Source organism: Neltuma alba, unplaced genomic scaffold (genome assembly GCF_004799145.2).
Source record: "Neltuma alba isolate B1F8T4 unplaced genomic scaffold, ASM479914v2 tig00007881_pilon, whole genome shotgun sequence".
Lineage (NCBI taxonomy): Eukaryota > Viridiplantae > Streptophyta > Magnoliopsida > Fabales > Fabaceae > Neltuma > Neltuma alba.
The window spans coordinates 37,474-50,318 of record NW_021634890.1 but is presented as its reverse complement, the minus strand read 5'-3'; the positions used below and the strand labels follow the sequence as shown (position 1 = coordinate 50,318).

The following is a 12,845-nucleotide window of genomic DNA, read 5'->3' as shown; positions in this document are numbered from 1 at the left end:
CTATTGCGTTCGATGATGCTCACTAGCTATACGGTACCCTTTACATAGAAGCCATTGAAGTTGAACTGCCCTTAATTGTCGCTTTGGGGTTACTCCAAAAATTAACCGAATTAATACAATATAGTGCAAAACTCGGGTCGTTTCACTTTGAGGAGCCGAAAACGAAATTAAACCCTAGTAAATGAATGCAAGTAACCTAAACTATAAAAAGAGATTTTTGATTTTGAAAAGCTGTTAATTAAATACTACGAATCAAATTAAAATTAAAATACTTTTTTTTGGTTATTTTCTTTTATATAAAAGATGATTGAAATAACTGAAGATGAAAGAAATGAAAATGAGACACACAAATAACACTGATAAAAATCAATCCTCCAATTCAACAACGCAGGCAATCATCACTCTAAAAGATGTGGGAGTTAAAAACAATGAATTAAGAATTATAACTAAGCTTTTGATCCAACAACCGAGCCACCTCGAGTTGCCACAAAATATTTTCCTAAAATCCCAACTTACTAACTGCAACCAGAATAGTAAAATGGGATTAAGGATGCTTAAAACCAATGCTTAATTAGAACTCTTAAATCCAAAATAATAGAATTAAAACTAGCAAGAGACTATATGATCCAAAATTCTAAGCCACCTTAGAAAATCACAATATATTAATTCCAAAATCAATATAAATGTCGTAACCACAACATTATAATTGAGATCAAAACTATAAACAGCCCAATGTCAAATACTAAGCAATAATTCAGTCACAATAATCCCCAAATATAATCAGATTAAGCAATACATTTATCCCAACAATCAGAAAAATTATCCTAAGACCTAGGAATTGTTAAACAATTATTGAGTAAGAAATTAAAGTAACTAGAACTCCCCTTGAAGATCCAAGCTCCTGCCATTATTGTTGAATTGGAGAATCAGAATTAGCCACGGTTTGCCATCAAATTCGCTGCCACCAGCAATTCTCTATTGCAAGCTTCCATGGAGGAGATGACGCCGTCGAGCTTCCTTTGGTCCTCTGATTCTGTCGCAACACGGAGAGGGAAAAGATGATCGCCGTCGCTGGTCTCACTGGTTCTGTTGACGCCGAGAATAACTCACGGAGAAGACAGAGGAAGGTGATGAGGTCGCTCCAGCTCGTGTCTGCTCGTTCTGTCCGCCGCACCTCAGCTCAGTTTTCAGCGCTGCTTGCGTCCTCTCCGTCTCTGTTCGTGCTTCGGAGAAGAAGAAGGTGAAGGCGCCGTCGCTCACTGGTTCGTCGCCCAGCTCCTGCTTCTCCCCGTCACGAGCTCGTGTTCGGCGCGCCTCCTCTTCGTGTGTGCTCTGTTCCGTTCTATTCTCCCTGCCGCGCCTCCCGTCTCTCTGTTCCGTGTTCAGCTTGTGTGTGTTCCGTCTGTGCGGCGTGCTCTGTTTTTTTTTTCCAGCCGCGCCCAGCTCGCCTCCCTTTCGTTCGGCCAGCTGATGATGGTTATTAGGTTGGGGCAAAACGTTGCGTTTTGCCCCCAACTTAATATTATATTATTTTTTTTTCTTTTTATTTTTTATTTTTTTATTTTTTTATTTTTGAATCTTCCAAGAACCTGCAAGCAAAATTCAAGGATAAGGTAGCATTAATTGTCCTTAAAAATCAATTAATCATAATTAAATCAAAACATGACAATTTTGCCCCTATAAAATAATAATTCAAAATAAAACAAAATAAATCAATTAAGGCAAAAAGGGACCAATTAAGCTGACAAAACTCATATAAAAGATATCAAAACATATAAAAATAATTGAGTTTGTCAACTCCCCCACACTTAGCCTTTTGCACTCCTGGGCAAAACTTCATTAAAGAAGAATTCAATAAAGAGACTCAATGCAAGCAAACATAAAACTAACTAAGCATGAATGTGCAATTAACTCAAGCAACCTTTATTCTTCATTAATCAACAATCATAGAATACTTCAATGCAAAGAAATTAACACAAAAAACATAGCAGGATAAAAGAAGAGAAACATAATAGAGCTCACATAGGGTACAAGTGTTTCACTCATCTCTCAAATGGGAAAAATTTCACTCAATCCACCTAGATTAGCACTTACCATAAGCTTGTAGAAATTCTAATATCTCCACCACTAACATACCCTAGACTCATGATCAAGGGGACTTGAAGGGTTGTAATGTCGAAAAACAAGGCCAAATGAATGAAATGAACTAGCAACTGAAATGCATGAGTAATAAAGTATCAACTCAAAGTGAGCTTAAGTACAATCATAAAAGAACACCAAAGTGCAGATTTGAAACTTTTGAGACAGAAATCCTTGCTCTTCAAACCACCATGGAATGCCTTATTTCAAATTTATTCTTTTGTTGCAACTTATTTTCTCTCTGTTTTTTTTTAACTTTCTTTCTTTGGCTTTTCTAAACATTTTCTTCTCTTTCTTGCCTTTTTTTCTTTTTCTTTTTTTTTTTCTTTTTTTTGCATCCAAACTCAAGAAGGCAAAGATATTGACTTTAATGATGTACTTTTCAAAATGAAAAATCAGATAACTCATGCAAAACACTTGCTTAAAAGTACTGAATGGAATGAAAGTGAAGGCTCAAAGAGGTGAACAAAGGTTAAATGAAGTGGTTTGTGTTTGGGTAAAGGGTTTAGAAATGAATGCCCCTATCATCTTCACAAACCTAGGTATTAATGCAGCTTTGAAAAAGAATCTAGACAAGTTCTAGAGGTTAACCAAAACTAGGTGAAAATCACACAAGATGAGAAAATATATGGCTCAACAATCCTTCCATCAAGGCTTTCTCCAAGATGTTTCCTCCTTAAGTATCAAGCTATGAAACAAGGTTAATAACACTGCACCAAAGGCATTCTACTATGCTAATCAACTAAGAACAGAAATCACTTAAATCAAATGCAATCAAACTCAGCCGTGCAACATTCACAAGCATTGTGCAAAAAGATTTTAAAAGAGATGCCCAAGGATTACAAAAGTCAAGTCAGCAACAGAGAGAAACAGCAACTCGCCCATACAGCAGTGCAGAGCACTGAGGCGAATGAAAATAGGAGGACACAGAAACTAGCAGCAAAATTCCCAAGCAAGAATCACTCTCAAATCATGCGATGCAATTCAGAAATCAACCAATAGGCAGAGAAGAGAGCAATTATAACAATAATACTTAGGAAACATGAGCAAATCCAAAGGCTTTTTTTTTTTTTAAACAGCTCAACTCAACAACAATCTCTCCCCCACACTTAAATTTTGCATTGTCCTCAATGCAAAATCCAAGGACAAGGTAATGACAAGAGAAAAAGAGAATCAATAAGGGAGTAAACAAAAACAAGGTTACTTTTCTACTAGAATAGCTCCCCCACACTTATCCTCTTCAATAATTCAGTTAAGCACAATTAATCGATGCAAAGTTAAAAGAAAATAAGTGAGGAAAGAGACAACCTTGTGCTTAAAGCGCCTTAGACTCTTAAAAGAGAAATTCTCATCAATAATGAGAAACATGAAACTTAGCAAAAAAGATTGCTCTTGATGATTGTACTTTCTTGGTGGTGGCTCAGGGTCAATTGAAAGAGGTCCAAGAGCATATGGTGGAGTTTGGTGTCGAGGAGATCCCTTCCAATTATGTGCCTGCACAGAAAACAACCTAGCAGCAGTACCAAATCTAACAATATCGACTTCGAGAGATTTCAAATAAAATAAAGACATTTTATGATTTAGACTCTTCAAATAGCTACAGCATCCAAGAAAGTCAATGATACTCCCATCAGTAGGAGTCAAACAATCATTTAAAGTTTCAAAACACTTAGGTTCATGTGACGTGGAAACTGAAGAATCCAATTGACAGTTATTAAAGTATAGCACATCACTATCACATTCACAATAGGTGGGAGATGTAAAAGGGTGGAAGCAGAAGAAGATTCATGCAGAGTACTACTATTGACACAGCTAACTAAATTAGGAGACAAATCACAAGACAAAACTTGTTGAAAAGACTCATCTACATGCATAATTTTGTCATTCAAAATTTCAGAGTCTTTCTCAACAACACTAAAAACCACGAACTCAAAGGAATTATCATGCATTTGGTTCTCAAGGCAATGATCATTCTCACATTTGTCATCAATAATTGTACTCAAACAAGATTTAGCAACCTTAATGTTCTCATACTTATCAATAACAGCACTTTCAACACTAGGAAGAGAAACATGGTTGGCATGTGAATCATCACACAAAATAGCATTGTCATCCAAATCACTACCACTAAGAGCAACAAGATGAGTATTAGCATGTTCAAAAACATGAGGGGATTCACAGACAATTTCTTCATCCGCCTCAATATCACTCATATTATCAAAAGCTTCAACAGGGATAGTAGTTATAGCACAAGGGTCAATCTCCTTAAGAAGAGGAGCAATATTACCTGATGTAAGGCACGAGTCCTTGTGAGTTTGTGGATGTTCTTGCTTCATCTCAGTCTCTTGCATGAGTGAATTTGGATACTTTGATTCATCCTTCCCCATCCCAGATTCAATTTGCGCTATATCACTCAAGAACTTTCCCAATGCACTTTGACATTCTTCTAACTCTTCCTCTGATTCCTTAGAAATTCCAGATATTTCTACCTCTTCAAGTAATCCATGGTAGTATGAATTTAAGCGGTCGTAAGCTTCTCTTAAAAATTGTATCTGTTCCTTCTTAGGAATAGTAAGAAACGGGTCAGGTTCATTGAATTGATATTCATGAGATTGGGGGAGAGAATGGTACTTGGATTGGGACGAGGGTTGGTGGTAGTATTCATATGGAAAAGGAGGTGGTTCTTGGTGGTGTGCATATGGTAGAGATATATGATTAAAGTATGGTTGGTGAGGTTGGAGTGATGGGTTAGGTGATTGATGTGGAGGATGGTTCATCCAAGAGGTGTCATGAGCATAGATGTGATTAGGTGTTTGAGACTCTAGCTGAGCTTGGAAGGAGTCCAACTGTTGTAACAACTCTTCAATCTCTTGAGAATATGTTGAATTAGAAGGTGCTTCATTCCACGTACTATTTCCTGCAAAAAATTGAGAATGTGAGAGTAGATCATGATTGCTATTAAACCAAGCCATGAAAAACCAAAAAAAACAAAAAAAAAAAAAAAACAGATGCAAACTACTAAAAAAAAAAAAAAACTAACAAAAATGAAAACTAAAAAGGCTCAACAAATGAACCCCAATCAAGGCTACTTGACACTTAATTACTAGGGAACCAATTTCTTGGCTCCCCGGCAACGGCGCCACTTGAAGTTGAACTGCCCTTAATTGTCGCTTTGGGGTTACTCCAAAAATTAACCGAATTAATGCAATATAGTGCAAAACTCGGGTCGTTTCACTTTGAGGAGCCGAAAACGAAATTAAACCCTAGTAAATGAATGCAAGTAACCTAAACTATAAAAGAGATTTTTGATTTTGAAAAGCTGTTAATTAAATACTACGAATCAAATTAAAATTAAAATACTTATTTTTTGGTTATTTTCTTTTATATAAAAGATGATTGAAATAACTGAAGATGAAAGAAATGAAAATGAGACACACAAATAACACTGATAAAAATCAATCCTCCAATTCAACAACGCAGGCAATCATCACTCTAAAAGATGTGGGAGTTAAAAACAATGAATTAAGAATTATAACTAAGCTTTTGATCCAACAACCGAGCCACCTCGAGTTGCCACAAAATATTTTCCTAAAATCCCAACTTACTAACTGCAACCAGAATAGTAAAATGGGATTAAGGATGCTTAAAACCAATGCTTAATTAGAACTCTTAAATCCAAAATAATAGAATTAAAACTAGCAAGAGACTATATGATCCAAAATTCTAAGCCACCTTAGAAAATCACAATATATTAATTCCAAAATCAATATAAATGTCGTAACCACAACATTATAATTGAGATCAAAACTATAAACAGCCCAATGTCAAATACTAAGCAATAATTCAGTCACAATAATCCCCAAATATAATCAGATTAAGCAATACATTTATCCCAACAATCAGAAAAACTATCCTAAGACCTAGGAATTGTTAAACAATTATTGAGTAAGAAATTAAAGTAACTAGAACTCCCCTTGAAGATCCAAGCTCCTGCCATTATTGTTGAATTGGAGAATCAGAATTAGCCACGGTTTGCCATCAAATTCGCTGCCACCAGCAATTCTCTATTGCAAGCTTCCATGGAGGAGATGACGCCGTCGAGCTTCCTTTGGTCCTCTGATTCTGTCGCAACACGGAGAGGGAAAAGATGATCGCCGTCGCTGGTCTCACTGGTTCTGTTGACGCCGAGAATAACTCACGGAGAAGACAGAGGAAGGTGATGAGGTCGCTCCAGCTCGTGTCTGCTCGTTCTGTCCGCCGCACCTCAGCTCAGTTTTCAGCGCTGCTTGCGTCCTCTCCGTCTCTGTTCGTGCTTCGGAGAAGAAGAAGGTGAAGGCGCCGTCGCTCACTGGTTCGTCGCCCAGCTCCTGCTTCTCCCCGTCACGAGCTCGTGTTCGGCGCGCCTCCTCTTCGTGTGTGCTCTGTTCCGTTCTATTCTCCCTGCCGCGCCTCCCGTCTCTCTGTTCCGTGTTCAGCTTGTGTGTGTTCCGTCTGTGCGGCGTGCTCTGTTTTTTTTTCCAGCCGCGCCCAGCTCGCCTCCCTTTCGTTCGGCCAGCTGATGATGGTTATTAGGTTGGGGCAAAACGTTGCGTTTTGCCCCCAACTTAATATTATATTATTTTTTTTCTTTTTATTTTTTATTTTTTATTTTTTTATTTTTTTATTTTTGAATCTTCCAAGAACCTGCAAGCAAAATTCAAGGATAAGGTAGCATTAATTGTCCTTAAAAATCAATTAATCATAATTAAATCAAAACATGACAATTTTGCCCCTATAAAATAATAATTCAAAATAAAACAAAATAAATCAATTAAGGCAAAAAGGGACCAATTAAGCTGACAAAACTCATATAAAAGATATCAAAACATATAAAAATAATTGAGTTTGTCAGCCATGCACTGCTTTTTCTAATATTACCCAAAAAAAAATTAAAAAAAACATGTGATCTCTTAATATGTGCAATTAATACGATTAATTTGAAACGAACTTAAATATTGAGATTCTATGTTTAGGAGTAAATACAACCACTCAACTAATCCCTACAAGGGAGTATAATGATGAAGAAGAATCTGTGAATGGAAGATGACCCAGCAGTGCTGATGCGTGTAAGGGAGTTTGACGGCCATCTGGAAGGTCGTCGGCGAGGATTGTTGCGTATTTCTGTGCAATTGCCCCGGGGTTTGTCCCCCCCCCCCCCGGGGGGGCGGGGATACGGCTAGAACTTCCATTGGGTCCCCTACGTTGAAGAGTTCCATCTCTCGTGTTGGATTATACCTCACTGTATGGTATCCTTTATGTATGTGTGTGTGTGTGTGTGTATATATATATGGAATTTCTTGATTAGCAAATGCATATACTTATATTTTGGATGAATGTGTTTAGTGCTTCTTTTTTGGGCCCACATGTGTTGCGGCTCAACCAAAAGGAAACTTAGTTTCACAGTCTATTGCACCTAATTCTAGTTGAACGTTCAATATATAGTGCTACTTAATTCATTGATACTTTGTTTTCCAACCTTTCATAATTCTTATCAACTAAGGAGAGAAGTGATCGTAGAGATAAATATAAATAACTAAAAAGATGGGATGAGTTAGTCAATATATGGTCACGAGAAATAAGTGAGACGATCTCTGTTTATATTTTTATTTTTCAGAAATTATGGCATGGAAGAAGTCAAGAAGATATCATTACTTTTAAAACATGATTGACTCCATCATCAACATATGGGCCCAAGAATAATGTTGGCTCTGTCCTGGGTCACTGGACTTTTCACACAACCACGTTCTGTTTTTTTGTTTTTTCTAAAATCTTTGTATGAACACTTGAAAGTCGTTAGGACAGAGATGAGGTGGGATCAATGCATTCTCCAACTATAACGAAGAAACCATTCCAAATTAATTTTGTGATGTGAAACTGGAAGGGGAAAGGGGAAGATATTCAGAGAAGGAGAAAGGCAGGACAAGAGAGAAAATGAGAGGAGGAAGAAAGAGAAGAGAAAGAAAGAGAAAGAGAGGGGAGGAAAAATAGGAATTCTTATCTACTTCCTCTGTTTTCTATTACAGGGTGTCTTCTATATACAATTTAATTATGGTTTTGGCAGAAGAGCTGTTTTACTGTGGATATTTGTTTACCCCTTGTCTAATCCTGTGAGACTTGTGCATGAAGCAGGTTATGAGATTGTAAATATTATATTGAAAAATTTGGATGCCGGCATGCTACATTCATACTTCACACACCAGAACTAAGCCCACCGAATCCCATCATATTTGGTTTCAATGGCTGATTTTCTGTCTTTCTCGTCATATCGCTTAAGGTTGAACTGAATGAATAGCATAATCTGATTTTTTCCCCACCTGAACTATAAGCCTGAATTTTAAAGCTTGAAGGTTGAAAGTGTTCATGTTTGGACTTGGGCCTGAGGGTGTTTGGCTAACTAAAAATATTACTTTTACTTAAATCGGAACAAAATTCTTTTTATATGCATACTTTGTACACGGTAAAATCATTTTTAAAATCATTATTTGGTTTCCACCTAGATGCCTCCTTAATTCTAAGAAATTCATTTCAAGCCCAATCATTGATATCACTGCGTGTGTATGTAATTATAAATATAGAAATTAAAATAATGTACAAATAGTGTTAATTAGGTTTTTTGTGTCATTGGGGATTCTGTTCATAATCTTTTTTTTTATTTTTATGACAAGTTATTAATTAATCCTAAGTGAGTTAGAATATTTTTTTTGCCAGTCATAAGTATTGTCTTCAACTCTTCATATTCAGTAACAGAATGTGCTAAGTGAGATTTTTATTTTACCTACTTTATGATGATAAGGGAGAATATTTAACATCTAGATATTTGTTGATATATGAAACAGCTTGATTGTTTGAATATGGGATATAAGAAAATAAATTTAACATCTCTTTGATATTATTTGCGATACATTTACCATTTAAATTTTGAAGTGGCATGAAGATAACAAACGAGAGGTGGGGTGTTTGTTTCATAGCACCTTCGATCTTTTATATAGGTCATGTTAACTGCTTTCCTACTACCATGGAAATTAATTTTAGTTAGTTAAATGGTAAAGATTGTTGTAATAACTTTTCTAAATTACTCTTGATCATAATATAATGACCAATGAGTAAAAGGCGGAGGGAGTATGTATATCAATTTTGTAGCAGTACTTTTCATCCCAAAGCTCCCAATACTTCATGAGGAGTCAGCAAGTATATTCCAAGAATATTCCCTCATTAATGAATGTGTAACGGAGGAGCTTGGAGTTATTCTAACTTAGCGGGCAAGAGTGTTAGTTTCTATTAAACAATCAGCTCGTTAAGAGATAAATAGAGTAAGCAGTGGACATTAATTAAGGATCTTCTTCACTTGAAATTTTATTACATATATATGGGAAAACAGTAGGGGCAAAAGTGTCAGCTCCACGTGGCATGGAATCTTGCCTCCTAATCTCCTTCGCATGCTCTGTACTGACTCCTCTTTACAATCCAGTACAGTCAAGAAACAGAGCAGGAGGAATTACAAAAGCAAGAAGCAGGGGAATGAAGAAATCGACTTCACGGGTTAGCCTGTGGGTGCGAAGGAAATTAGAGGGATCCCCGAATTTTTCTTCCAATTCTCCGAAGCGATAATTATAAAAGCAACTCCTGCATGATCTATTGCTTTTCTCTTGCCGACAACAAAGACGGGCATTAATTGGCAGATACAGATCGATCAGCAGCAACTTGTTAACTTCAGCTTCTTAATAATCTTCTCATTCGATGCTTAATTATGAATTGAAAAGCCCAGATCCAAGAAAACGGAAGCGTTAGAATGAAATAAATCATAAAAGGCAATTTAGATGCGCAGCGAGTGACGGTCCCCAGTTCGGATGCCAAAAGATGTTCTGGGATCATAAAGTCGAGGGCGTCGAGGTATGCATTTGCAAGAAAGAAGAGAGTGGACAACATGCCCAAGGATAGACTCCATACGACCGCACTGTTCTGCAAAGGAACTCCACTTGCAAGCAAGAGGGTAACACAAATTGATCCATAGAAAGAGAGAGTAATATCTTCCACATAGTACCGAAATCCTTGTTGGTGACGAAAGGATGAGACTGGTTGTCCGGGACAATACTGATGAAGATCATTAAGGGTGGTGCAGTTGAGGGCGTCGGATGATGAGTTTGTGGTATTGCCTTGGGATAATAAACCTTGTTGAATGAAGCCTCCAGGTGGATTAATTAAAGCTTGAAAGCTTACAGTTGCTATGAAAATAGATGCCGCACTAAGACTTCCCCTCATCTCTTTTACAAAATTAGTAGTACCCCCATACTTCGTCCAGCATAGCATCCATTCTAAAATCTTCATAAAACAATTTCCTTCCCTGTCCTTTTCCAACATGGGTTTTATTTCATCGATTTTCCAGTCTTTTGGACACACATATGTGAGTATAGCGTGGGCTGTAAGGCCCTCACTGTTCTGCTGGTTTTTTATTTCTCTTATTTCTGGAATTGACAGCACATACCTGACAACCTAAATACAAACACGTTGGCAAGGTATTCGGCTCATTAATTTGCATGCTATTTATGAATGCGTTGTGTTCATAAATAACTAAGTTCTAAACTCCTAAAAAAGCAAGAAAATTAAAACAGATCTATATGTTTCTTCATAACAACATAAAGTGAATCAACAATCACACAACGTGTGTTTGGAAATAAAGTGCTTATACACTAATATTTTATTCTTGTCATGTAAGCCTTTGGCTTCTAAAAAGAAACAGGAAATTGTGACCACGAATCAGAAAAAGAAAAGGATAGAAAAATAAAGAATATATCATGTACCTCATCTCGCATGCACGTGACGGCTAAATGGAGAATGGTGTTTCCTGTACGATCAGGGCGCCTAAATATGGGACGACGAGGCACGCCTACAGTAACATTGGCAGTGGCATAGTCCAATTTCACCAATGCTTTCAGAGTCTTGAAATGGTTGTATGTGACACACAAGTGAAAAACAGTGTTCTCTTCTGGGTCAAGACAACCTAGAGAACCTGGCCGCGCTATGACCAACGCTTCCACAACCTCTGTCCTCCCCCTCATAACTGCATAGTGCAGAGGAAGTCTTCCTTTTCCATCAGCAACCAAGCATGGCTCATCATTAAATTCTAGCAGTGTCTGCACGGCCTCCAGGCTATCCTCTGCAGAAGCCAAGTGGAGGGCTGTTCTTCCAGAGGCATCCTTTCTGGTGGCGAGGTCACCATTACGATTTAGAAGAACCTGTGTGAATGAAGCATGATTTAGCAGTGCAGATATGTGTAAGGGAGTTTCACAGCCGTCATCTGGAACGTTGTCAAGGATGGATGCGTTTTGCTGCAACAAATGCTCCAAAGCTTGCACATCCCCACGACGTGCTGCCCGATAGAGGGCACTCATATCTCTCACCACTTCGTCACTCATTTGGCTATTCGTTTGGTTGTTGGTTACAATGTTCTGTACCATCTATCGCGTTTAGATAATGCATACCAGCTATAGCGTAGGTACCCTTTATATAGAGATGGCTAGCTTATTATAATCTTGCTCACTTCCTCTTTTCCATATCATACACCGACATTTTCTGACGTTTAAAAAAAAAAAGAAGCAAATTATAAGAAAAGTATAACATAAAATTGAACTAAACATATTTGGAAAAGGAGCGATATTGTGGAGTCAAATCATACTAGGATATATCAGCAAGCTTTTCAAGCATGCGTGGTTGTGTCTGGCAAGAATTGTATTCCACTGCATTTCTTCATGTTAAATTGTCAGTGGGAAAAGAAGTAGGCAGAAGGAGAAACCACAAATGAAGGTGATGGGATGATTAGAATAAAATGAGAAAAAAGAAGTAGAAAGAGATCCACATCCCTCCAATTACGCCCTTATTGTAGTGATGTCACCGTCACCAGCTAGCCAGCTAGTACGCTGTTGTTTATTTAGACTTTTCACAAAAGACTATGATCAACACTCAGTTTGAAACAACTCGGAAGATGCTCTGAACTTGCATTGAACATTATTAATTAGTTTATAGTCATACGAGAACCATATTCCTTTAGCACAAGAAACAGAGAAGACCACAAGATGTGACCCCAGGGCGGGGACGTCGCCTTCCAACATGTTGGTCCATAGGAATATTCTTTATAAAGGTATGGAAGAATAATTTTTGAGATCATTAACCTAAAAAAATGATCCAGTCGTTCTAAAGGAATAAATAATACTCCCTCCGTTCCTTATTATAAGAGACATTTGATGCTTATGGCATGTTCCTATATATAAGAGACACTTAAAAGTTGTCTCTACTTTTTTGTATTGATTTCCTATTTTACCCATATTTATTGTTTCCAACTCGCACTCTCTCTCCTTCCCACTTCTCTTTTTTTTAATAATTTAATTGTTCTCTCTCTTTATTAATGAGGGCATTTTTGGAAAAAAAATTATATTTTTTACACATTAATTGTTCTTAACTAATTTTAACTGCTTTTTTGATCGACGTAATTCGGTTATTCGTCTCTTATAATAAGGAACAGAGGGAGTAGTAGTTAGCTCTATATTTGGCCAAAAAAAAAAACAGTTAGTTGTATGTAAGAAAATGTAAACTGGTTTTCTTAAGATAGCTTGTTTGATCATTTGTATTAAAAACTACTCTTTTGATCCTATTTATATCACTTATAATATGCT

At 37.1% G+C, this 12,845-nt stretch overlaps 1 protein-coding gene across 1 annotated transcript; it reads right to left on the bottom strand.

Annotated features, from left to right (window-relative positions):
* Window positions 1–9,522: 9,522 nt before the first annotated feature.
* On the bottom strand, window positions 9,523–11,599 carry LOC114753364 (ankyrin repeat-containing protein BDA1-like). Its single transcript, XM_028942059.1, has 2 exons — window positions 10,977–11,599; window positions 9,523–10,668 (listed from the first exon to the last, which is right to left on the bottom strand). The coding sequence occupies exons 1-2, from the start codon at window positions 11,589–11,591 to the stop codon at window positions 9,889–9,891; spliced, it is 1,395 nt and encodes a 464-aa protein (XP_028797892.1). The 5' UTR covers window positions 11,592–11,599; the 3' UTR covers window positions 9,523–9,888.
* Between the last annotated feature and the right edge of the window lie 1,246 nt (window positions 11,600–12,845).